This window comes from Aspergillus pseudodeflectus (genome assembly GCF_044049435.1).
Source record: "Aspergillus pseudodeflectus strain CBS 756.74 chromosome Unknown BJX68scaffold_1, whole genome shotgun sequence".
NCBI classification, from domain to species: domain Eukaryota; kingdom Fungi; phylum Ascomycota; class Eurotiomycetes; order Eurotiales; family Aspergillaceae; genus Aspergillus; species Aspergillus pseudodeflectus.
In genome coordinates, this window is record NW_027263777.1 from 2,367,221 (window position 1) to 2,391,141 (window position 23,921).

A 23,921-nucleotide genomic window follows, 5' to 3' on the forward strand; every position below is an offset into this window, starting at 1 on the left:
CACCGCCTCGGCGCTCAGGCACCAACCCTAATGAGGCTAAAGCAGACGCGGCCCCGTCGACTTTTCCCCGCAAAACCTCAACTTTGAAGTCATCTCGCTACCTTTTTTTTTTGTCGTCATTGCATCCGAAGTTCCCGCTTGGATTCTCACCCTGGTCTCTCCTCATTTTGACTAGGAAACCTTCTCCGACGATCACTCTCTCCTCTTCTCCTTCTCTCTCACCAACGAAAGCTTCTCCAACCCAACTCTCGAATCCCTGGTTCGCGGTCAACCCCGCACGAAAAAATGGCCTCGGACGACGAAGATGACTACATGAACATGATCATCGAGGAGCCGCAACAAAGAGAAACATTTACACAGAAGAAGCGCCGGCTTCAACGAGAGGTACACTACTGCCCCTCGCAGTCACTCACATTGCACTGAATCAGCAAACAATTGACCTTTCAACCTTTACCAGGCCGAAGCCCGCGCGCGTGTCCCTTCAAAAGCCGAGCGCGCCGCCCAAGAAGCCGCCAAACGCGATGCAGCGCTTGCAACGAGCACACTCAACCCCTCCAACAAGGGGTTCCAGATGATGGCGAAGCTGGGTTTCAAGCCGGGTCAGACGTTAGGAAAGCAACAAGCGCCTGGTGCTGTCGATACCGGCTTAGGGTCGTCAGGTGATAAGGATGATAATAAAGATGGCAGTGACTCCCAGGCGCGCGGTCACACAGAACCTCTGAATCTCATCTTCAAGGAGGATAGAGGAGGAATTGGCCTGGACAGTGAGCGAAAGCGCAAGTTCCGCGAGGAGGCTGAGGATGCCGTGAAGAAGGTGAAGCAGGATCAGGGCGATTATCGAGATCGAGTAAGACTGGAGCGGGAGATGAAGCGGACCGAGGCGCAGGTTCATGCCGCGCAGAAGGTTGCGGAGCGGCTGGATGCGGAGGAGAATGGGGAGGCCGAACTGGACGCAGCGAACAATGCCGAGGCCGAAGGGAGGGATGAGAATGGGGAAGGGGACGAGTCCGATGGCGCAAAGCCGAAGAAGGCCAAACCCAAAGCACCGGTGAAACCAACCTCCCAAATCAGCGTTCTCTACCGCGGCCTCGTGCGCGAGCGCGAAGAAAAAGAGCGCGCCATCCAAACGAGACATATGCTACAGCAATCATTACCAACGTCCTTCTTCCCGAACCCACGATTACCGGGGTACGAAGATGCCGCGCTAGATCGGGAAGACCGCGAAGCGCTCAGTGACGGGCCCGACCTCACCACTGTCCTCGAACAAGAGCTCGAAGAAGAAGACCCCGAGCTAGACGAGTTCAATGCTCTAGAGCCGGCGGAACGGTTGAAGTTATTGGTGGAATACCTGCGCGAGAAACACTACTACTGTTTCTGGTGCAAGTATCGCTACGAGAATGCAGAAGAGATGGAGGGTTGTCCTGGTGTGACCGAGGAGGACCATGATTGATGGCTGTCCAATATATGTTTGTACTATATTTTCTATCCTACACCCTTACTGTTCCCTTGCATTGATCGGAGTTGGAGTTACAATATTACTTATCGATACCGGCTATAGGACCACGAAGTTTGACATAAGCATTGACATTAGATTAATATCACATAAATCATCAACCTAACAGGGTATTACTATATGATCATTTACACGAACATTTCGAACGGAACGGCAACAGATGAGAAGATAGATCAGCGACTGCCATCTTCAGGGTATGCTGTGGAGATTAGATTAGGTTTCTGTCACAGACGGCTGAATCGCCGCACCATTCCCATTTACTTCAATTGTCTGCATCAAGTCCGCCAGCGACCTCTGCGGTATCTTTTTCAGCGCCGTGAAACAATCCGCACAAACACGCAAACAGCAAAAGACGCAGCGGTGGCGGATCTCTCGGTCAAACTTCTGACACGTCATGCAGGGCAGCGCATACCACACGTTCGCGGCAGCCGGCATTGCGCGGTGTTCCTGGTAGCACGAGTAATGCAGTTTGTTGAGCGGGACGGGAACCGGCTCGACCTCGGGAGGAGTCCAGGGTCTGTTGTCGTCGTCTTCGCTTGACCCGGCTTCATTGGGTGTCCCGCTTGTGCCGTCGAGTTCAGGCTCGGGCTCGGGGTCGGGGATGAAGTCTTCTAATGAGTCGCTTGTGCCGTTGGAGAGGCGCTGCTCGGAGCCGCCTTCGCTGGAAGGTGGGGTTCTCTGTTGCGGTACCATGAGGTTCACTGGATTGGCTGCTTGCGCTGGGATCGGGGCTGGTGCATATTGTGGTCCTGGGGCTGTCGCTGTTACTGGCGCGGAGCCTGGGACAGGTCGACGGGTCGGCTGGGAGTTGGGGGGTGGAATAGACCGGGCCATAGGTCTGGAGGGAGGATTGGCGTGGTGGGGAGGAGGAGGGGCGTCATTGCGATTGTACTGAGCCGAGTTTAGGTTCGGGATAGGTGAAGGCTGCGAGTGGGATACCTGCGGGGGAGATGGATATGGGTTTATCACCGCAGGCGAGGACGGTTGCGGCGGGGACGGCAACGGTTGTGGTGGCAATGCCTTCTGCAGCGGACTGGATGAGGGTATAGAGAGAGAATCTGTGTGCAGCGACAACTGTGAGGGCGAAGGCAGTTGAATGGTAGGAGTTGGATCCGATTGCTTGTTTTTAGATCTAAAGGTAGAGAGTGAAGGCACTCGCAGGCCGCGGGGCCGGTCCTTGTCCGACACGGCCATCTTTTTCTTTGAGAGCGGAATTTTGACGTCAATTCGGGTTCTCCGCTCGAATGCGATTGTGATTGTGACTGCGACAAGATCGCGGATATCAAAGTAATTATGTTTGTTGTATCCAGAGGCAGCCACTCTGGAATACAATGAGCTCAGGCAGCCACAGTTGATTTAGAGTAAAAAAACAATCACGCAAAACACTAATGAAAAAGGGAGAATCGAGGCGAAAATAAATGGAAAGGTGCGGTGCCGTTGGATCCAGGAACGAGCAGGATTTCGCAGAGGCTGAACCACGGATCCACCGAAGGCGATGACCAGCGAGGGTTATATATCAGATCCATCCGTCACATCATTATGGGCCCTCTGTCAGGGATCAGGAACTGCGCATCAGTCTCATCAAATGATGCAAATCGTACGAAGGATGACCGGCGGGCTCGCTAGCTGTTGATCGTTGCTGTTGCCTTGTTTTTTTTGCTTCTTCTGTCTCCGTATCGCGCTCGTCAAGCCTGACTCGGCGTGGAACTGGTGTTCGTCGAGATTGCTGTCATGCGTAGATTGGCTGAAAAGCCGGACTTCCAAGACGAGCTGGGAATCTCCAATCCGAAGATGCCGAACAGCGCGAGAACGAGTGATTGGCGCGCGTTGTCTGGTTCTAGCATCGCGTCCGTTGCAGTAGCCCCCGCTTGGCGATGATTAGTGAAATTAAGTCAGACTCTGGTCAGTTGCACTATTGAAAGGGAGTTTATCGGGTTGGAAAGAGAGGACCAAAATTGGGCCTCAACAAGTTCCAACTCCTCCTATCAAATTCTCCACACTTGAATCCCAAGTTAAAGTCGCAACTGACAGCGATAATGCAGGATCCTGCAGTGCCGATCTTCGCAGCACGCACCAGCCCAGGTGGTACAGATTCACACTGAAGAGTACGATGTAAGATCAAGATCGCAACCACATAATCGTGTCACTTTCACCGCCTCTCCCACGTTGCAAACCTAATGCTGAACCTCGAGGCGATGCACGTTCTCATTTCTCAAGTATCGGTGGAGCCCAGTCCTTGAAAGTTGAAACGCGCTGAAACCTGATCCCGCTGCTGCTCCCCTCCATTGAAATTCTGATAAACATCGCAATCTTACTCGGATCTATAGTCCGTGCCAACTGGAAGCGCTCCTCCAATCGAACCCTTGCCCCCGTCAAGGTCTGCGACATCAATAACAACGTACAGATAGCTGTTTGTATTTTTGCTCTATTCCAAAAGGATTAACAAGTCTTCGCCTGTACAAAACCATCGAGCTTCAATACCCTCAGAACCTTTCAAATATGCAGTTCGGCTGCCCATCCCAGCTGGTACACATGGAAACATAAGAAAAAAGAAATCTATAGCACTGTATGACGTATGTGAAGAGCGAAAGAAACCTCCCAAACCCATAATGCCAATGAAAGAAAAGGTTTAAAAAAGAACAATGAAAAACGAAAGGAATGTCGCTTTTTCCACCGAGAAACCAAGAAATGACTTGCATTGCTAGCGACAGCAGCTCCAATGATTCGGGCTGCAGCTTCATGTCGGGGAACGGATGAGGAGTTATGGAGAGTGCGTCATGAAGTCGTCTCCGAATTTATGCCATGGGTGATCTCTACCGATCGTGCCTCAATCTCTTTCGGACTCAAGCTTTCTTGGTTTTCCTCGACTTTCTGGCCTTCCTGCACGGCTGCGTCCGCTTCTGGCGTTGAGGGCTCGCTAGCCGGGGCAGTGGCGTTTGATGCCGACCCTTCCAACGTCGAGCGAGGCGTAGTGTCTTCAATATGTTCTGGTGATTCGTCTGGTTTGTCCTCATCACCAATGACAGCAGCCAGACTGCGAAAGTTGAATAATGGCTCCGTAGATGAGCTAGTGCCCTCCCCCGTTTGAGACGAGCTCCCATGCTCCTCGGTCATCGATTCGACAAGTGAAGAAAAGGACGACGACGCGCTCGAAACATGGCGAAGATGCGATGGCTTTGAAGGCTCCCGAAGTGTCGATGGAAGACCTGAAGACGAGGATTGAGGCTGCAGATACTCTGCCACGCCAGGCGATGCATCATCAGAGCCAGCAGAATCGGCTTGATCGGCATTACCAGTCGGCGAAGAGGCCCGCTCTACTGCCTTGCCTTTTCCAGATGAAGCTGTGTCCTCGCCGCCGGTGATAGATGAAGAACTGCTAGCAACCTTTCCCAGTCTAGCATCTGGCGGCGACTCTAGGGCAGAGCTGCTTGCGTTGTTGCTGTATAGGCCAGCTTTGCGAGCCATCTTCTCGGCTTTCTTTACCTCCTTTTCACGTTTTTTGGCTTCCTTCCTCGCTCCTTTCTCCTCTCTTTTTCGTCTCTCCTCCTCGCTTGCGAGGCTTAGTCGAATAGCTTCCATCATCATCATATCCTCCAGATCGTCGATTCGCGTCCTTCTAGAGCTGTTTCGTGGCGGTGCTAGGTTTCCTGTTCCCTCCTCGGCGGAGTCTGTCTCTTGGCCGGGTGCGCGTCTGTCCGTCAAGAATGCAAGCGCTTGAAGTGCGGGTGAGCCGCTTCGACCGGGAGTGCCTGGAGATTCCTGCCCGCCATGGCGTCGCACAACCCCTCGTCTGCCGAGTCCAAATCCTCGAGAATCATTTCCAGATCCGTTGGAGTTCATCAGGTAGGCGGCGGTGTGTAAAGCAGTTGCTGCCGCGGACCTTCGAGCCGCATGCGCACGAGCATTTGCCAATTTCTGAGCCCAGTCTGGACGTACCTTGTCAGTTGTAATCACACTAGGATCACTCGCAGATAGGGATGTCGCGCGTCTCCGACCAGTAGTAGTTGTAGCAGCAGGAGTGGTCCCGGAGGAAAGAGATGACGTGGAAGATAGAGGAGTTGCTATGCTCGCACGGCCATTTGGATCAGCCGCGTAACTTAGCCCTCTGCGGAATGAAGGTGGTGCATAAGTCACACCGAATTCGGGCTGAACGCAAAACGGACACGCCGCAGGCTCAGAAACTAGCTGGATTTCTTGATTCTCCGCTCGCTCGGTCTCTGCAGCTGGGGCCGGGGTGTTCGAGTCCGAATCCGCATGCTCTGGGGGATGGGGGTCTGGGCGTTTTATTTGAACGAAGCACTCGGAGCAAATAGGCTGGTCGCAACATCGCGTACGATTGAGATAAGGAGGGTAATAGAGGAAGCAGATAGGACACTCAGAGGCATCCTTGTAGAGGTACGCCTCAATGGGTTGACCATTGACAAACGGATCCCGTGGTAGCTGTATTTCCCGGGGGATCGTTTCGGTCTGGGAGTTGTGCCTAGAGCTTGTCAAAGAAGCGAGTGTCTTTGCCCTAGAGCGAAACAAAGGCGAGCTTGAGGTACCGGATGCAATAGGGGAAGGGGAAGGTAGAGAATGGGCAGGGGTAGATGAATGCGAGGCATCTGAACCATAGGATGCCGATCGAGAGGTGATTGGAACGGTCAGATGTTGAATTGACCTCGTATCTAACGCCTCGCGGGCGTCTTCGCTCGCCTTTGGCGGATTTCTATATTCCAACTCCGGAGGAATCTCATCAGGCGGGGGTATAGGCAATCCGCGCGCCACTGCCATCAGTTGATGCTCCGTCCACGAATCCGAGAAATCATTCAGACCTCTCCAAAACGGCGCAAGTCGTCGTTCAATCTACGTGAAGTAGTCAGCATTATCCAACGGTTGAGTCACGCGCATAGTCATTTACCATCAATTGGCGGACCACGGCCTTGTTGAAATCTTCCGTCCCTGTATAGACACCCTGTGTAACCAGATAACCTCCGTCAACATGCTCCTCTTTCATACTCCGCTCTCGTTCTTTCAGGCGAGCCGCGCGTTCCTTTTCTAGACGGCGAGCTTCTCGCTCCTGTTTAGTTTCTCGCCGATGGTCAAGGATCGTCGCCACATCGCGCTCTGAGCTTCCACCAATTCCGAGAAGAGACAGGTCCGGCCTACTGCTTCGGTGCGATCTTGAACCCTCCGAATGATGTCGGTCGCCATACGGGGATCTTCCCTGGCTTCCGCTGGAACCCCATTGATGGCTGCGGCGGGATGATTGGGAGAGAGACGGTCGGCTCTCTTTCGTCTGAGAGTTGCCCATTACCAATAATTTGGCGTGGATAGGTTAGGGCGAAGAAAGAACAAGGTAGGCCAGATCGGCTGGTAAGCCGAAAGGTAGATGGCGGGAGAAGAGGGGAGAATGGGGCTGACTGCGATGGCCCGGATAAGAGAGCGGAGACGATACCTGCCCCCGGAGATAGTGGATGATGAAATGAGGACACGACTGGGGGACGAAACCCAACAGGGAACCGCTTGGTTAGAGGCCAACCCTAGTCGCGCGAGGAGAAAAGGCAGGGATAGCAATGACCATGCGAAACTGAACTCAAAGTGGCCATATGAGCGACGACCGTAAGCGGGAAGTGGAAGCCGCGATGAGATCAGACGTCCGTTAGCTCTCGGTCAACCACGGAAAGAGACAAGAAGGCCACGAGTCGCGACGATCAGACCAAATGGACGCAAGAGACTCTAAACCAAGAAACCAAAATAAGTTATGCGCAGTAAAGCTATCTTCAAGATGGGATTTGGAGCGTGAAGGATGAAATGGAGGTCTCGCAGTAGCGGAAGAGAAGATGGGGAACGAGCGAATCGTGAGATCGATGACCTTTTGAGTTCAATAATGGGCTGTACGCCCGTATCAAAGTGGTACGGGCGACGTAAGGGTAATAATTACATAAACTCACTGCTACTCCAAATGCGTCTTTCTGGGGGAGTGGAAGTTGCAAAACGGCAGCAGAGGTTCGAGGCAACTTGGATCGAGTCAACTGTCGCAAGGCGAAGGAGAATTGGGAATCTTGCCTTTGTTGGGACCGACACCATTATAAACAACGTTGTTGGCCGCTTTGTTCTTATATGCCGCTAGAACGCTGCTGATGTAGTATGAGGGGCTTGGCAAGACATGTCTGTTCCAGCTGTGGCTGAGACCTCTTCTTTACCCTGCTGCGCCACGGCCTGGATTTCTGCCGCAAAAAAAAGTTCTAGTTGTTTTCGAGGTTTCCTTTCGCGACCAACATTTCGAGATGATGACCCTTGGAATTTCAATCATAATGAATTGATCTAAAATTGCTAATTGCAGCCAGCTAGTGCAATCATATTTCATTTATCTGTTCACATTATCAGTTCCCACTTACTTGAGCCGAACTTAATGCGGCCTATTTCAACAGCGAATTTTGGTCACCGTTGTCAAGCGCAGGCGTTCCCCAAATGACTTCTCCATCCACAGCTACGACTCGCCTGCATATTTCACCCCTCAATCCGGAGCTCCTCCCACTAGTCCTACCTGCATCGATTCGTCCTCTTGCGACAGACATATCGTTCCACGAAATCCCGACCTTCCCTGAGAACAACTACGGCTACGTGACATTACCAGCGATGGAGGCCGATAGGATCAAGAAGAAGCTCAATGGGTCTATCCTCAAGGGTCGGAAGTTCAAAGTAGAGTCAGCTCGACCACAAAAGCGACAAAGAGATGAGGACGGGCAGAACACTCCCTCAGGCGACAAACCTTCTTCAGGCAAGAAGTCCAAAAAACACAAGGCCGAAGATAACGTGCTAGAGGGCTACGAACTTCCGTCAGACCGCAAGGTCAAAAGGGGCTGGACGGAGTCGGCAAATGACAAGGCAGACCGGCGAAAGAAGGAGAAAAGGTCGAAAAGCAAGGATGAAAAGAGCGCCAAGTCTCAGTTGAAATCGAAGTATACCGAAAAGGCGGAGTGTCTGTTCAGAACAAAGGTGCCACCAAATAAGGCATCTCCCGAGCCCGAGAAGTCGAAAAAAAAATCCAAGAAGAACAAGTCATCGCAGGAGTCAGTTGTTCATGAGTTCTCCAAGACAATTACGCAACCTACATTCGTCCGGTCCAACGATGGTGGTAAAGCTGTCACAACTACATTTGACGAAGACAAAGGCTGGATAGACGAATCTGGGGACGTGAAGGAACCGGCCAGTGAGCGAATCAGGAAAGATCAATACAGACCGGGGCAAGTTGCGGGACACAAGGAAAAGCCAAAAAGAACCAAGGTCAAGCCGCTCCCCGAGGGTGAAGAACCTGAGAAGGCCGAGACAAAGAGCCAATCTGCGGAGCCTAATGCGATGGAATCAGAATCGGAAGACTGGACCTCTTCAAGTGGCTCGTCGTCTTCGGAAGGCGACAGTACGGACTCGCAGAGTGATGAAAGTACCTCATCCGACGAGTCCGATGCCGATGAATCTGAAAATGACGAGGGGAAAAGGTCAGGCATTGAAATTAAGCTGTTGGGTAAATCAAACTCGACGAAATCAGAAAGCGAAGAACAGCCGGCGGATATCCACCCGCTAGAAGCGCTCTTTAAAAAGCCAGCTGCAGAGAAAAAGCCCGATTCAGAGCCGCCTGCGCAGTTTAGTTTCTTTGGTCAAGGAGATGAAGAATCCGAAGACGAGGCGCCGGCAAAAATAGCACCACTCACGCCTTTCACCAAGAGAGACCTTCAAGACCGCGGGCTCAGGAGTGCCGCACCCACGCCTGACACATCTCAGGTTACAAAAACCATAAACTGGAACCCGTCCGAAAATTCCGAAACGTCTCTACATACAGAGAGCCCGGTCTCTAAGCTAGGCGCCGGTTCGAAAGCTGAATCGGATTTTGCCAAATGGTTCTGGGAGAATCGAGGAGACAACAATCGTGCGTGGAAAAAAAGAAGGCGTGATGCAGCCAAGGAGCAAAGACAGAGAGAAAACCGGCGGAAGGGAATGAAGGGGAAATCATAGCCTTAGTTTCTAGCCTCCTGGACGGGTGTACTAGCATGATATATAGAGGCGGTAACAACAACGAGTATATTATACAACCTCTGGTGATGGCGATATACTTTTGTGTCACGTGATCTACATCGAAGATAAGCCTAGCTTTCAACACGACTGGAGCACCCAATAATCACACCACCAGCTCAGCGCGCGTTCAGGACTCTAGGAAAGGTTCGCCTCTTCTCCGACCTAAAGTGTCTATATCATTATGTCACGACCGAGCAATATTGCGCGCCTTTCCCTTCTTTTCATCGCATTCGTTTCCTGCGCATCATTTGCGTTAGCTTCTTGTATGTGAGCTACGATAACTGACTCTAGAGGACCTCTTGACTAACAGCCTCTGCTTCTTCCAGCGCCCGCATCATTTTGTAAATGCACCTGCTTCTCGAACAGTACCATCATCCCTCTCGATCCTGATAAAGGAGGCTCATCGTCATTCAACAATGCCTTCCATTTTCTTACTCGCAGCGAAGACATCGATCCATCGAATGAGAAAAGAGCTGGCAACTATCGTTCATTAAGTTGCAATGACTGCAATCGAAAGTTTTGCCTAGGTTACGACTTGCCGACCTGCAAGGGTGCGAAAGAGGAGGATGTCTTTACAACGTGTTTTCGTACGTGAAAGATTGATATATCCATTCCGTACGATCACCAGAGATCCTGAAGCTAACGCAACTTCTCACTGTATAGAAAGGGACTCGAGGAAAGACGAGGCGATCGTGTTCATTTTTATAATTGCGACGGGCGGGCTTTTAATATGGGCTGTCTTCAGACCCTGGGTGCAAAAATGGATTGAGGTATGGATTCACGGTCGTTACGAGGACTGGAAGATGGTGGAAGAGCTGACAATTATACAGGCTGCGCGAGAACGACGGTCCTACATGCCAGTTTCCGAGAGTCCGCGACTCTAAACGTTCCCTTGCTGCCTCAAGCCGCCCTTATCATGTACATAATCGCAGGCGATAAAAATGATTACCGTATGACGTTTGGCGCAACAATATTTCGAGCTCTAGACTGGCTGGAAACCCCCACTGTGCAAATGGTACGCGTCCAGTCGTTTCCGAGCGCATTACAAGGGTCCTCAAAGTCACAAAGAGACGCGTATTCGACTACTTGTCTGAATTACTGGAGATAGCATACCGCTGTCGTGCTTTCGGCACAAAAGGCGAGGTGAACGCCTTCTACTCCATGTCGGCTAGCTCTTATCTGGATGCCATACGGGATCATGCCGCCGAGGCAGGACAATATTGCCCGCTTGGCCTGGCTTGCGCAAGACCTAAACCACGATGAGGACCTCCTGCATTGGAGCTATCTACACCACAATGCTAGTATCATCTTCCTCTGATTCTATAGGCTCTGTCGTGCAAGATACCGTTATCGCGATGCAAGTACTGTGAGTGCCTGCAAGCAGGCCAAGTCTTATCTCCCGCCAAGACCGGGGGCATACCAGTCAGTGGCGAGGCCTCACGGCTATTGCTTCCGGCGTTCCATGGATCGTTCTGGCGGGATTTAAAGGATTGAATCGCAAACTTTTCAAACAAGATTCAAAACTTGCAGGTAATTCGCCATGAGTTGAAGGTCAGGTGCCAGTGGCCAATCGATTCTCCGCTTTTCCACCGCCGCCCATACTTTAAAGGCAGTTCCCGTCCGCCGTCCCCTCTTTGCCAACAACCTTTCAAGACACTCGATCCCTTTCACCGTTCACTGCATTGCAGGCATTTCACCTTCGTTCTAGTCTGATAAGCATTGGGTGTGTTAGGGGCAGGCAACAGGCAGGCGTATTGCTTCAGCCTTGTCATTTGGGCCCCAGCATAGAAGAAATTTCAGAAACAAAGAGCAATAAAAGGCCAACGCAATAGAAGCCAAACACAAGAAGTGGAACTGTGATTTCGGTGTTGTGGAGAGCTTGTTGTAAGAGACTTGGACGACTTCTAGAAAATGGCATTAACCCCAGAAAGATACACATCTTCGGACGACTTTCCAACCACACAACTCTTCTTACTAGGTATTTCCGCGCCTTATCTAACTGCTGCCAGTCATTCATTTGCTGACATCTTTTCTTTTTAGCAATATGTCGGGTCGCAGAACCGATCGCCGTGACAAGCTGCATAGCTTACGCTTTCGCGATGGTCAGGGACTTCCACATAGGTGATGGCAACGACGCGTCTTTCTATGCTGGAATCCTCGTCGCAACCTTCTCTTTGGTCGAAGCATGTACCGGAATGTTCTGGGGGGCTTTGTCCGACCGAATTGGCCGCAAACCTGTTCTCTGCACCGGATTGTTCGGCACCATCACCTCCCTTTTGCTCGTTGGCCTTGCTCCCAACTTCTGGGTGGCTCTTTTTGGCCGGGCGCTTGGAGGTTTGCTCAATGGAAACATCGGCGTTATCCAGACCATGGTCGGTGAAATAGTCAAGCGACCTGAGCATGAGCGTAAGTAAACTTCCTCAGTGGCGTCATACAAGATCGCCAGCTAACATGTTCGGTCACAGCTCGAGCTTATGCAGTAATGCCATTCGTTTGGTCCATCGGCACCATCATCGGACCTGGTAAGTGGATCACGAATTGTCGGGAAACGATCAAAAACTAACCAATCTCGTCGCAGCCGTTGGAGGACTACTTGCAAAGCCTGCTGAAAGTTATCCGTCTGTCTTCTCTCATGATGGTCTTTTTGGCAAATTCCCCTACCTACTGCCCAATTTGGTTTGTTCCATCTTACTTCTTGGCAGTATAATTTTCGCCTGGCTCTTCTTGCAAGAGACTCATCCCGACATGCAGCCGATGGACGACCTCGGGCCTCTGGATCATGTTTCAGTCGAGCATCCCCTTCTAGTGCCTGCGGGGGCAACTGCCCATCCAGATGTCGACCTACGAGCAGAATCTTACGGCACATTTAATCAAGTGCAGCTGCATGATGATGAAGCTTGGACGGTCTACGGGGACGGATCCAAACCCGAGATGGATTCGCAAAAGCAAACCGCCTTCACTCCACGTGTGATCATGCTCATCGTCGCTTTGGCCATCTTCACCTACCATTCTATGACCTACGACCACCTTCTTCCCATATTCCTACAAGACAAACGCGGTGTCTTTAGCCCAGACGACTCGGGTCTCACTTTTCCCGGCGGAATTGGCCTCTCGACCCGTATGGTTGGCTTGATTATCTCTTCGGACGGGATCATCGCGCTTATCATTCAAAGCCTTATTTTCCCTGTCTTGGCGCATTACCTTGGAGTCTGGAAGCTTTTCATCATCGTCACCGTCCTTCATCCCTTGGCCTACTTTATGGTCCCGTTCCTCGTCTTCTTGCCGGCCGGTTATCTTTATCCCGGCATCTACGCTTGCCTGGTCACTCGGAACATCCTTTCAATCATCGATTTCCCGGTGCTTTTGATCCTCATTAAACAAGCGTGCCCTTCAGATTCTTTTCTAGGAAAGATCAATGGCCTTGCTGCATCTGCTGGTGCTGCCGCGCGTACTATTGCGCCTCCCGTTGCTGGGTATCTTTACAGCACAGGAGCGGACATGAAGTTCACTGCGCTTGCTTGGTGGGGAAGCGCGTTTGTTGCGATCATTGGAGCGCTACAGCTGTGGTTCATCAGCCAGAAGCCACATTCTTCTGCTACGATCCAGCCGGCTGCACGCTGTCATTTTGCGCCTGGTGATGGTCAAGACCACAAGGAAACTATCCGTATCCTTGTGACGGATGTTGATGAGGTAGGAGAGCGTGCTTAGATATACTCTTCTTGATTTTATTGAGGTACACCTCGATGGTATGAATTTCTTGGTTTCACGAGGCAGTGGTCAGTGGATCACGATACCATGTTCTTAGACTGCGTTTTGCGTTGACGATGGCGTCTATGTATTTGCAGTTCAGCGCGTCTGCTTATTAGATATATGATGAGATGATTAAATAGATTACTGATTGGAGAATCGAGCATGTGCCCCCATTACTATAACAAAGATCAAGGGTCTTGAGGACTAGTCGTAGGCCTCTGTTCAGTGGGTCCTTTAGTCCTATTCGGGCTAGCGTTTGTTTACCGACTCATCCCAGCAACGGCTCGGGGAAGACATCATAACAAACCGAGCTTTGTTTTTTTTTTTTCAGCAAGCACACACCGTTAAAATCATTGGGAAGCCTGCGACCGGTGCAGCCGGAATTATAATTCTCTCTTCACATCTAATCTCACCTTGTCCAAACTCATCATCCGCCTACTTTCCTAGCCTCCCATAGCGGACACGCCCTACGACCATGTCCAAGCCTCTCTCCCCATTAACGACATCCCGCCAGAATACACGAGCTCTCTCAACAGACTTTGACGATGCTACGGGGAAAAGAACAAGCATGGGCGAACGGTTAGCGGCAGACTTCGAGACCGAGAACCCCTTCCTCAGCCCAAAGAATGTGATCGACAATGCGCCCAGCAATCTCCGTCAAAGCTTCGACTACGGGGATGGTGCGGATGCCGGGTATGATGCCCAGTTGCCAGAGACCGATAATGAGGAAGAGGAGTCATTTCAGGATTTGCAGAGCTCGCCTTTTCGACCTGAGGGGAGAGACGACACGGTTGATATGCAGATGTTACGGAAATACCAGGCGCGTCTGGGTATGAGGGAGCATTCTGCGACGCCGAGGAAGCGATCTTATGACCAGACGCCTGATGTACATGACTTTGGGTCTGAGGAAAGCGATAGGTATAAACGAGGGACGGGCCGAAGGGACGTTCCGGAGATTAATGTCTATGCCGACGAGGATTCCGAATATGACCAGGACCGCAGCTTCGGTGATGGTGTCGCGCAAGACGTTGGGAGCAGTATGGTCGAGGACAGGCGACATGAAGGCATGAGTACTGTTCTGCGCGAAAACAATGAAAATCAGGGCTCCTCTCTGGACGGCAAGGAAGGCCTGGAAGCCAATCAAGCGGACGACGCTATGGTCGACGACGATTCTCATGACCCTATGGATGATACCTGCTTCAGCACATTCTCGGCGGTTGCGAACGTTGATATGACGGCCTTTGCAAATTTACGAGGGGGTTCTCCTTACAAGAGCCCGAGGCCTCTACCAGATTTCCCGGTTGATTATGACGATACGAAGCGTGAGAATATTGCACCAGGCACGCCCCTCACATCACAAAAGTCGCCCAAAAAGAATATTCTCCTAGACATGAGCTCCCCCATCGGCTCGCCCACTCCAAGAAAGAGAGACTTAAGAGATACCCAAGAGCCAAGTCAGACTCCGAATCTGCTGGACCTTACTGATCAGGTGGGCCTTTTCCCCCGCCGACAACGATACAGCGTGCAACCACACGAGCGATATTCCCCTTCACGCCGGTCGCCCCTGCGAAACCCGCGGGAGTCTATCAGGACACCGGCAAAGATGAGTCTGCTTGACTTTGATATTCCTGCCGCTCCCACCCCTCGATCAATTCCGACAATCACACCCCGGGAGTTAGAGTCACTGAAATCAGGGTTCCTCTCCGAGATTTCCTCGCTCAGAGCAACACTTAGCGGGAAGGAGGCGGAAGTTTCCAGCCTCAAACAGGCCGTAGCAGATGCAGAACGCCGCGTCGGAGAGGCATTGGAGGAAGTCCGCAATGTTGCTGCTCGCAAGGAAGCCTTAGAGATCGAGCAGACGGAATGGCAGCGGAGAGGCCGGGAAATGGAAGAAGTGCTTCGCTCTGTCAAAGCAGACATAGTGGAGGGCGAGCGCGAAAGGGAGCGTATGCAGAAGAATATGGAGGAATCAGAAAAGGGCAAAGTGCAGCTCGAAAGCCGTGTCGTGGAACTCGAGACACAGCTGACTGCTGCCCGCAACACGGCAACCTGCGAGCATGGGACGTCCGACCATCCAACTAAAACAGCAGAAGAAACGGCACGTGAGGTCCAGGAAGCGGTCCAGAAGGTCGCGCATGATCTCCACGGACTGTATAAGACCAAGCACGAAACCAAGGTCGCGGCGCTGAAGAAGAGCTACGAAGCCAGATGGGAAAAGCGCCTGCGGGAAGCCGAGAACAGGCTCAGAGCTGCCACTGAAGAAGGTGAGCGCCTCAAGGCCGAGCGTGATGCCGCATTGCACGAGTCCGCGCGCCCTGATTCCAGCATACTCGCTCGCGATAACGAGGAGCACGAGGCAGAGAAACGCGTCCTGGAGGCACAGATTAAGGGCCTGCAGCAAGAGATGGCATCCCTCAAGTGCGATAGCGAACAGCTACGCGTCGAACTCAAGGCCGAACGTGCAGAGAAAGGCGACCTTGTTGCGCTGGTAGAGGAATGGCTCTCTATGCAGAACCCACCCCTTGCTGCTTCGTCATCGCAGTCGCAGTCGAGGGACGAAGAAAGGGGAACCCCGGAACCAGCCCCCCCTCAGGAATCGCAACGCCCTCAATCTGAAGAACCCGAGCAAGATACCACCCGTAGCAGCTCTGGCTCTGGCGGCCTTCGACGCGGTCCAAGCACAAGCTCCAACTCAAGCTCGAACAACGGCGAGAGAAAAATCCCCAGGATTGGCGCCCCAAGAAGTGCACACGCACGAGGTAACAGCGGCGGCAAGTCCGGGATTGCAGTCTTTACCCCAGGCAGGAGTAGTATCATGGGCTCCATTGAGCGGATGGGTCGTGGAGGCGTCTAGTATGTTGTTGTCTTGATGATGGGTCGAAGACTCGTTTCCTTTGTCGTTGTTGGTCGCAATTTTCCTTTCCCTCTTGTTGTCATGGTCACGAAGTTATGTTTTATGCTTCTAGTTTTTGTTTTATGCTGTTTCTTCCCCCATGGATGTTAGTGTATTTCTCGCTCCCGTTGATGCCGTCACGTTTTGTGTTTAGTTGCTTTTGTTCGAGATATCCTCCCAGTACATACTCCGTTCTTGCCATGTCGACGGCTTAGTTGGACTGAATATACAAAGTCGTTTGTCTTGTTCACAATAGTGGTACTAGTAGGTGGTAGATGTGTAGGATTTGTCGGCCTCCAGTAGGGAACCGGAGGTAGCTGAGCATCCCGTTTGAAGGGGTGCCATAATACTGGGTAAGGTTGGTGACCAGAAGGTTGACAAACCGTTGGATCCACAACCAGCGGTGAACTGATGGGCTTAAATATCCTGTATCTAACAGAGATCATGTTCTTCATTAATGACAAGTGACTTTCCAAGTTCAATTCCCTATCTGATACCTGACGAAGCATTGAATAAGATCAAACAATATGTACGCTGTAAGTATATATATATTCCCGCCGCAAACACCACCCGTCAGAACCCGAAATTCCAAATGCCCTGAATATCAATTGCACCTATCATCAACAGCAAAGAGAAGCAGCTTCTGTAGAGCAGGATGGCCCCCAGGGCGAAGATACACTAAACCACCCAGAGGAGAGCAGCCTTAGCTCAGACCCACCGTTACCTGCCATGCAGAGCTTCCTCCATGGCAAGCAACATTTTCCAAACCCAAATGGGCAAATTAGGCGAAATCCCAAGCTCGATCCTCGAGTCGATCCATTTAGGATGGTCAGTGCATCACATAACTTAGGCTTGTGCGTGCGTGGAGTGTGGAGTTGACATTAACTACGGAGTAACACCCAGGGAGGGGATATCCCCAGGTACACCTGGATTGTGGGCCACGGAGTACCCCGCAGTTTACGAATTGGAGGGGTGGACGGACTCCAATCTGGGAAGTCCCAGAAAGATCACCACCCCCGCGTTTTACGGAGTCGCCGGTTTCTAGAATTTAAGTGTTGGAGACTAAGAGCTCAAGATGGTGGGGGAAGGGGTTGTTGCGGAACGGCTCAGGTGGCGTGGTGTGCTGGAAAGCAGAATGACTCGTGCGGGAATAGGATGAAACAAAGAGCTGGATGTGCGCACGAGACCAGGCCAGGCAAGACAAGATTTAACTTGACTATGGTAGGAAACTTCCTCACGTCCGAATTCGTGATGCGAGGGAAGCTGATAGAGGTGAAGGTTGGTAATAACTTGGTACGGAGGTGGCGTTGAGCGAGTCAGCAAAGGAGGGTAAGTGGTCTGGCTAGACTTTGACAGAGGAGATGTGCCAATGTGCAGGAAGAGAGGCATATGTTGTTTACGAGAGGAGCTATGACTTCACATCATGCGAGATATCGGATCCGATGGTTTCATTCAAAGCGATTGCGGTGCTTCTGGCCTCTCAGGAGGCTGCGACTGGGAGTGAGATTTGGGGTCGGGTTACCGCTGACCGAGAGGCGAGGCAGGTCTGCAATCGGTTTTCGGGGGTTGTCCGGTTTGATCTTTTGGAACTCGATACCGGGAAGTTTCTTTGAACCTTGGACTAAGCTGGGTTCCTGGAGGCTGTTCGTCGATGCCATATCGGAAATCCAAGTTGACCCCTGAGATGTCATATTACCCATTGAGGGGTGAAGATCAATCCGGGGGGATGGAGAGCATGGAGCAGGAGGCCAACTTGCCAAGAGCTTCAGCCTTGGTGAGTTTCACGCCTTCGAAGTTCGAGCCGCTCAAAGGAGTTACGACAAGGCGTAGGTGATGGAGAAAGTCGGACACGAGGGATTTTACGGGGTTTTACGGGGAAGCCCAGCGGCCCCCCAGCCCGTTTTGGAGAAATTAATCGCCGTCAAACTCGCGGCTAGTCCCACATCGGTATCCGCCAAATCTGCCTTGATTGGCGTTGGCTCCTTGCTCTTTTCACTCGCTGAAGTTTGAAGTTTGAAGTCTGATCTCGACGGCCTCGTGATGTGCTAAATTTTCAGTGTCCGCCTGCAGGATCTCCAGGTAAAATTGGCACGAGAGCATGTCATTGCGGGTTGAATTGACCCAGAAGTCTGTGTCTCCTTCAAGGTCCTCAGGCATCTAACTATCTCTGGACCATTCCAGGAGAAGCAGTGACTCGAAATCGACCTTTTCTCTTGGATTGATGACGACACTGTGCATGCTTCATGTGATCGAATCTCTTTAGCGCTAGCACATATGGCTGAAGAATGCTCCGAGTCTCGCTAATTGTTGGCAAAAGTCACGCAGTTCTGGGCCTCGTCGTCTCTGACTTTCCCTTGTTTCGTGTGTCTGAAACTCGAGAGACAAGACGGCTTTGTGGTGCATGCTCCTTCTGGCGCCGCTCGGCCTGTCATATCATGCTGTGAGTTGCAAGAATCATGGACAAGAAGCCGTATAGCCGTCTGCCCAGCCACAAAGCCGTGCTCCAAGAAGCTTCCACCCAAGTTTGGGAAAGATCGGAGCGAGGTGCTCCGACCATCGGCAGTTCCTTCTTCTGGACGACAATCCTCACGTGGCATCAAACATGTAGACTTCAGGACATTCATCTACGTCTGGTCTGGATGGCAGAGGAATAGGAATGAAGTCGCCGTTTAATCAGGTTAAATGGCCCAAATTCATGACTCCTTGTGCGTCTCGGACGGCTGGTGCGACATTTTTCAAACCGCAGCGGCCTCTGCCTCATACACATCGCACGGACTGTTGGAGGTCTTCCGAGTTCTCCAGTCCAGCTGTGGGTCGATGGTCAAAGATCCTCAGCCAGGCTCTCAGCTCGATTCCGCTTTAGGCAGTTAGCGGGGTGTCGTGCTGGATGTTTCTCGGCCAAGCGAGTTTTATAGGACTTGTCTGAAGAACGTCCACTATTTTCGCTTTGTTAAGATGACGACAGGCCACAAAAAGGGAAGCCAGGTTTTGAATCGACCAACTTAAACTGTGCGATCTTCGCCATTAAGACCTAGCAGAAATTATTCCCTTCCAGGAAAGTCAAGTTCCTGGCCCGTTATCGACGGCTTGCCGGTCCCAGACGATCCCTCCGGCCGTGTTCAGTATGATTGGAGTTGCCATCGCAAGGATTCATGCATTACGGAGTATACTGTAAGCATGAACAGGCCTTGAATTAATAGTCCCTGAAATCCTGGTTCCGCTGTCGTGTCCACGCCTGCCGGACAATCGCAATCCAAAGAGACAAATGTCCCTCGGCGGTTCGAATCCTGGGCCGTGAGATTTGCTGGGCAGGCGAGGATGGATGCCGGACGCCGGACCGCTTGCGGCTTGAATATCTCGCGGACCTCGGCTCAATGGAGCACAGCAATGGCCATATTTATGCCAATCATTGTCTATGAACAATCCTTCTGTATATCGGCTTGCCTTGATGCACCCTGCTAACTATCTCATCTTCTTAACGCCCTTCCAAGGATGCTTCATCTTGCATTCCCTTCAGACCGAGACGGTTCTGAATGAGTAATAAAGGCCCCCGGAGGTCTGGCCGAACCTCCAGCACTAACATTCCTGGGCCAATGAAAATTCAAGGACTCGGAATCTTTTCCGAGAATTTGGTTGGATTCCTTGACACAGCAGCTCTCTGCCACACAAAACCCTCAAATTGCGAGAATAACAGTCGATCTGGCTAGCGTCACCACCAACCATCCGCGACACTTCACAGCAGGCCCTGAACCAAGAAATGACCAATGGTGGCAATGCAATTTGCCGGCATAGTCATCCTCTCTGCATGTGGTGGCTAGGGGGCAGTAACGTGACCGGGCCGAAGAGACACCCAATGCGGCATGGGGAGGGGTGCTCAAGGCACAAGCTGGTGTGTGGTGGGGAGCGGATGTGGAAACGGCTTTTCGATTTTCATTATTTTTTGCTGTTTTTTCTTTGCGCTGAATTTTCGCATGTGGGGTAGACTGTCAGATATCAATTGGCTGGAAGCGCCAGGAATGCGGGCCCTGCGCTGTAAGCAGGCGCAGTGAGTGGCCACAGCCAGCTGCCACAGACCCCGCCGAACTTGGCCCGCATTTCGACCTTAGTTCCAGTGAGGTAATTATCCCAACTTTCGCTGGGCCGGCGCTAGGCGCAATCCAGTATGATTGCTCTGCTTGCTGTTGGTGATGGAGTTCAACTCCTCCGGTTCTGGTTCTGGTTCTGGTCTGGGGGAGGCAGCAGTGGAAGTGGATCTGGGGACTCATCATCCCCCAACGCCAACGCCTCCTGAGTCCTGACGGTCCTGTGGAAAGCGTTTCCTCATCCTGCTAGTACTTAAACATTGTCTTTCCCCCAGGCCCCGTGCCTTGCCTCAATTTTTGTTCCTTTGGACGACACATAAAGCACCGGGACGTCATTACCCCGTATACCCTAAAAAAAGTTGATAATCTCATAAAAGCTATAATTACGAAAGGACCATCTCCCCTCCATAACCGTCTTATTTGACACTATTCGATTTTCCGATATTGCTGGTCGCCGTTCCTGGCTCCCTCGTGACCATTTGCCGTCTTTATACTATTTGCACCGGTTTCAGACACGCTTTTCATTCTCGACGCCGAATATCACCAATTGGCCCGCAGATTACCCACGGATGACTCTCGGTCGATTTTGTTGACCTTTTTGCATGCATGATGACCGACTCTCCCGCTTCACCAAATCCAACGGTCGAGACGGACCCCAAGGGCAAGCGCAAGGCCTCAACAGCAGGTCTTTCGGCGAACTCCCGTCCAGTAAAACGACGCGCCTCAAAAGCTTGCTGCTGCTGTCGGGCTCGCAAGGTTCGGTGCGATGTGGTGGAGAATGGCTCACCGTGCACGAATTGCCGGCTAGACCAAGTAGAGTGTGTTGTTACGGAAAGCAAGAGGAGAAAGTGCGTTTCTTTTCTCAAATTAGGGGCAATCTGTCAGAACTGACCTGAGCTGCTATTATAGGAAGTCTCGAGTTGAGACAGACAATCCAAGCCATCAGCTGTCTCAGTCGCCGGCTGAGATCCTCGACGATGGACTTTTTGGAAGCCTCGGGGAGAACAATGGCATTCCCCATGTGACACCAACTTCTCCTTCACAGGGCTCTGTAGACTTGGAGCAAGGGCACCATATGCCTCATCTACTATGTTCGTATTTGCGTTTGCCTGTGCAGTACGCTACGAGACCTAAGAACTTCGGTGCTGATACGGTATTCCTGTATAGATCAAAGCCAGGTCAACAGAGTCGACTCTGGCGACCGCTTTCGAAGACGAATGGCGCCGAACCCATCAGTGCCATCGACTCTTCCTCTGTCCCATGTCACTTCACAGATTCAGCAGCTGCTCGATCCGACCTTCGGCAGCCCCCAGTCTAGTGGCATCGTCTTACCCGACTATATCCGCGGATTGCCGGCCCGACTTCAGAAGGAAGACATCGACTATCTCGCAATGAAAGGAGCTCTGACAGTGCCTGATGTGTCATTGCGCAACGAGCTGCTCAAGGCTTATGTGCACTACGTACATACGTACATGCCTCTGTTGGATCTGGAGGACTTCTTGCAGACAGTCGTTCAGAATGACGGCATCCGTCGCATGAGTCTCTTGCTGTTCCAGGCTGTCATGTTTGCCGGCACGGCCTTCATCGACCTGAAATACCTGCACGCCGCCGGCTACCCTACCCGAAAAGCAGCCCGGAAAGCGTTCTTCCAGCGCGCCAGGCTACTGTACGATTTCGACTACGAAGTTGACCGCATCTCCCTAGTCCAGTCTCTCCTGTTGATGACCTATTGGTATGAGACGCCCGATGATCAGAAGGATACCTGGCACTGGATGGGAGTCAGCCTGTCCCTGGCCCACACTATCGGTTTGCATCGTGATCCTGCCAACTCTCGCATGGACATCCGGCGCCAACGAATGTGGAAACGCATTTGGTGGAGCACGTACACTCGTGATCGCTTGATCGCTCTGGGAATGAGACGTCCCATGCGCGTCAAGGATGATGACTGTGATGTTCCCATGCTCACACTTGAGGACTTTGAATTCCACCCATTTTCGCCTGAAATTGTGAACATGGTCGGCAATTCAGAGATCCTCCAGAGTGTGAGCCACCAGCGAGAGCTGGCCTCGATGTTTATCGAAAAGGCGAAGCTCTGTCTCTGCGTCAGCCATGTTCTTTCTGCGCAGTACTCTGTTCTGAGCCACAAATTCGGTGGCACAATGGAAACCACTATGATGCTGGTCCCCAAGAAATCAGCAGCAGAGACGTTTGAAGTGCGACGCTGTGATCAGGAGCTGGAGGATTGGCTGGCCCATCTTCCCACAGAAATCCAGTACTCTCCCTCGGCGCCGACGAAGCTCAGCGAGGCCAACGAAGTCTTGCATTCTCACCGTGCGTTGCTCAAGATGGTCTACCTGACGACCTCGAGTGCTCTTCATCGACCCCAAGTCCTCCCCGCTGTCCCATTCCCCTCCATGGACACCGAGTTGCAGGACATCTCACGGAACAAGGTCCGCTTCGCTGCCATTGAAATCACTAATATCGCCCAAGACCTGCATAGCCTTGATCTCACCCGCTACTTCCCCACCACCGGTGTCACTGTGCTACTTCCCGCCGTCATCATTCACCTCCTCGATATCAAGTCCAGCGACCCGAATGTTAGGATGACCAGCCTGCAACGCTTCTACCAGTGTATGCGCATTCTTCAGCGCCTGAGGGAAATTTATGCCTCAGCCGATTTTGCGACCTCCTTCTTGGAAGCCGCAATCAGGAAAGCGGGTATCCAACTCACAGTGCCGCCGCAAGAATTGCAAAACCGTGCGACGCGCGACGCTACCTCCCGGGATAGCGCCTTGACGCCGCCCCCAGACTCTCTGGCCCAGAAGATACCTGATCTCACATACCCGAAGGCGGATTCTAGCAGGGCAACTGCCCTGCAGTTAGACGAGGCGCAGGCGTTTGCATCCACGCCACCGCCGTCTGACGGCAGCGACAACGGAAGCACCAACAACATCAATCCGAATTACCACCGCGACGCCTTTGCCATTCCCAACATTGACGACCCTGAGCTGAGTCTCAGCCAGCTCATGGATCTGGCGAATGATGCCGAGGTGACGCAGAACGATTTCGATGCATTGATCAACTTTGACGACGCTGGTGCCGACTTTTTTTCGTCGGAGAACGGCATGGAGAATGCACCGGCTGATGTTACCACCACCAAGGGGTTCCCATTCACCTTTTCGGACATGTTTGAGACTGGAGATAGAGGCGTCGATTTGAGCGGCTTGTGCGAGGTGCAAGCCACCAACGGCGACGCGCTCCAAACCGAGACACGCAAACATGATCTGGACCTTGGACTAAGTCTGGGTGCTTAACTCGTTTGAGTATCCAGGATATGATGATGTTTCTGTTCATTACCTTTTCATCTGATTTCTCTTGCACATATTTCTTCCACATACGGGACGCTTGGGAAGCATAAACACGGAGTTTGCTTTTGGGAAATGATGACACCTCAGGGACTATTGGGAATTTGCTTTCATTTCATTTCTCTTTCTCGGCTTGCGCTGGGGGGACTGTTTTATCACTGTATAGAGAGGTTAATTTCAAAAGTAGGACATGAGAATACGACGATTTATAGCTTAACTGTTTTGCTTGCAACGACACAGTAGTAGGAATAATGGGTCAAAGT

The 23,921-nt window shown here is 51.9% G+C and overlaps 8 protein-coding genes across 8 annotated transcripts; 6 read left to right on the plus strand and 2 right to left on the minus strand.

Moving 5' to 3' along the window:
• Nucleotides 1–103: 103 nt before the first annotated feature.
• Nucleotides 104–1,574, plus strand: BJX68DRAFT_18622 (putative G-patch domain protein). The gene is made up of 2 exons (XM_071037301.1): nucleotides 104–384; nucleotides 458–1,574. The coding sequence occupies exons 1-2, from the start codon at nucleotides 286–288 to the stop codon at nucleotides 1,448–1,450; spliced, it is 1,092 nt and encodes a 363-aa protein (XP_070906237.1). The 5' UTR covers nucleotides 104–285; the 3' UTR covers nucleotides 1,451–1,574.
• A 2,621-nt stretch (nucleotides 1,575–4,195) lies between these two features.
• On the minus strand, nucleotides 4,196–7,053 carry sip5 (Sip5p). Its single transcript, XM_071037305.1, has 2 exons — nucleotides 6,414–7,053; nucleotides 4,196–6,358 (listed from the first exon to the last, which is right to left on the minus strand). The coding sequence occupies exons 1-2, from the start codon at nucleotides 6,804–6,806 to the stop codon at nucleotides 4,289–4,291; spliced, it is 2,463 nt and encodes an 820-aa protein (XP_070906238.1). The 5' UTR covers nucleotides 6,807–7,053; the 3' UTR covers nucleotides 4,196–4,288.
• A 709-nt stretch (nucleotides 7,054–7,762) lies between these two features.
• BJX68DRAFT_224034 (uncharacterized protein) lies at nucleotides 7,763–9,641 on the plus strand. The gene has a single exon (XM_071038214.1). The coding sequence runs from the start codon at nucleotides 7,967–7,969 to the stop codon at nucleotides 9,506–9,508; it is 1,542 nt and encodes a 513-aa protein (XP_070906239.1). The 5' UTR covers nucleotides 7,763–7,966; the 3' UTR covers nucleotides 9,509–9,641.
• A 33-nt stretch (nucleotides 9,642–9,674) lies between these two features.
• Nucleotides 9,675–10,419, plus strand: BJX68DRAFT_224035 (uncharacterized protein). The gene is made up of 2 exons (XM_071038215.1): nucleotides 9,675–9,831; nucleotides 9,895–10,419. The coding sequence occupies exons 1-2, from the start codon at nucleotides 9,750–9,752 to the stop codon at nucleotides 10,161–10,163; spliced, it is 351 nt and encodes a 116-aa protein (XP_070906240.1). The 5' UTR covers nucleotides 9,675–9,749; the 3' UTR covers nucleotides 10,164–10,419.
• Nucleotides 10,420–11,479: 1,060 nt separating this feature from the next.
• Nucleotides 11,480–13,276, plus strand: BJX68DRAFT_251830 (MFS transporter; the record flags this gene model as incomplete). Its single annotated transcript, XM_071042459.1, has 4 exons — nucleotides 11,480–11,546; nucleotides 11,609–11,974; nucleotides 12,034–12,090; nucleotides 12,147–13,276. The coding sequence occupies 4 exons, from the start codon at nucleotides 11,480–11,482 to the stop codon at nucleotides 13,274–13,276; spliced, it is 1,620 nt and encodes a 539-aa protein (XP_070906241.1).
• Nucleotides 13,277–13,630: 354 nt separating this feature from the next.
• BJX68DRAFT_224040 (uncharacterized protein) lies at nucleotides 13,631–14,523 on the minus strand. Its single transcript, XM_071038216.1, has one exon. It carries the CDS (start codon nucleotides 14,493–14,495, stop codon nucleotides 14,124–14,126), a length of 372 nt encoding a protein of 123 aa, XP_070906242.1. The 5' UTR covers nucleotides 14,496–14,523; the 3' UTR covers nucleotides 13,631–14,123.
• A 1-nt stretch (nucleotide 14,524) lies between these two features.
• Nucleotides 14,525–16,582, plus strand: BJX68DRAFT_224041 (uncharacterized protein). The gene has a single exon (XM_071038217.1). The coding sequence runs from the start codon at nucleotides 14,550–14,552 to the stop codon at nucleotides 16,170–16,172; it is 1,623 nt and encodes a 540-aa protein (XP_070906243.1). The 5' UTR covers nucleotides 14,525–14,549; the 3' UTR covers nucleotides 16,173–16,582.
• A 4,107-nt stretch (nucleotides 16,583–20,689) lies between these two features.
• Nucleotides 20,690–23,888, plus strand: farB1 (putative C6 transcription factor (Ctf1B)). Its single transcript, XM_071037317.1, has 3 exons — nucleotides 20,690–21,141; nucleotides 21,203–21,384; nucleotides 21,461–23,888. Exons 1-3 carry the CDS (start codon nucleotides 20,900–20,902, stop codon nucleotides 23,605–23,607), a joined length of 2,571 nt encoding a protein of 856 aa, XP_070906244.1. The 5' UTR covers nucleotides 20,690–20,899; the 3' UTR covers nucleotides 23,608–23,888.
• Nucleotides 23,889–23,921: the final 33 nt, after the last annotated feature.

What these genes read in the sequence shown, in the direction of transcription:
- BJX68DRAFT_18622 (XM_071037301.1), top strand. Translation starts at nt 286, where the DNA reads ATGGCCTCGGACGACGAAGATGACTACATGAACATGATCATCGAGGAG. An exon ending in AGCGCCGGCTTCAACGAGAG is followed by an intron (nt 385 to 457) that starts GTACACTACTGC and finishes AACCTTTACCAG; the next exon opens with GCCGAAGCCCGCGCGCGTGT.
- sip5 (XM_071037305.1), bottom strand. Translation starts at nt 6,806, where the DNA reads ATGGGCAACTCTCAGACGAAAGAGAGCCGACCGTCTCTCTCCCAATCA. An exon ending in CCGTGGTCCGCCAATTGATG is followed by an intron (nt 6,359 to 6,413) that starts GTAAATGACTAT and finishes TACTTCACGTAG; the next exon opens with ATTGAACGACGACTTGCGCC.
- BJX68DRAFT_224034 (XM_071038214.1), top strand. Translation starts at nt 7,967, where the DNA reads ATGACTTCTCCATCCACAGCTACGACTCGCCTGCATATTTCACCCCTC.
- BJX68DRAFT_224035 (XM_071038215.1), top strand. Translation starts at nt 9,750, where the DNA reads ATGTCACGACCGAGCAATATTGCGCGCCTTTCCCTTCTTTTCATCGCA. An exon ending in ATCATTTGCGTTAGCTTCTT is followed by an intron (nt 9,832 to 9,894) that starts GTATGTGAGCTA and finishes TGCTTCTTCCAG; the next exon opens with CGCCCGCATCATTTTGTAAA.
- BJX68DRAFT_224040 (XM_071038216.1), bottom strand. Translation starts at nt 14,495, where the DNA reads ATGAGAATCGTCGTCGACCATAGCGTCGTCCGCTTGATTGGCTTCCAG.
- BJX68DRAFT_224041 (XM_071038217.1), top strand. Translation starts at nt 14,550, where the DNA reads ATGACGGCCTTTGCAAATTTACGAGGGGGTTCTCCTTACAAGAGCCCG.
- farB1 (XM_071037317.1), top strand. Translation starts at nt 20,900, where the DNA reads ATGATGACCGACTCTCCCGCTTCACCAAATCCAACGGTCGAGACGGAC. An exon ending in ACGGAAAGCAAGAGGAGAAA is followed by an intron (nt 21,142 to 21,202) that starts GTGCGTTTCTTT and finishes CTGCTATTATAG; the next exon opens with GAAGTCTCGAGTTGAGACAG. An exon ending in CCATATGCCTCATCTACTAT is followed by an intron (nt 21,385 to 21,460) that starts GTTCGTATTTGC and finishes ATTCCTGTATAG; the next exon opens with ATCAAAGCCAGGTCAACAGA.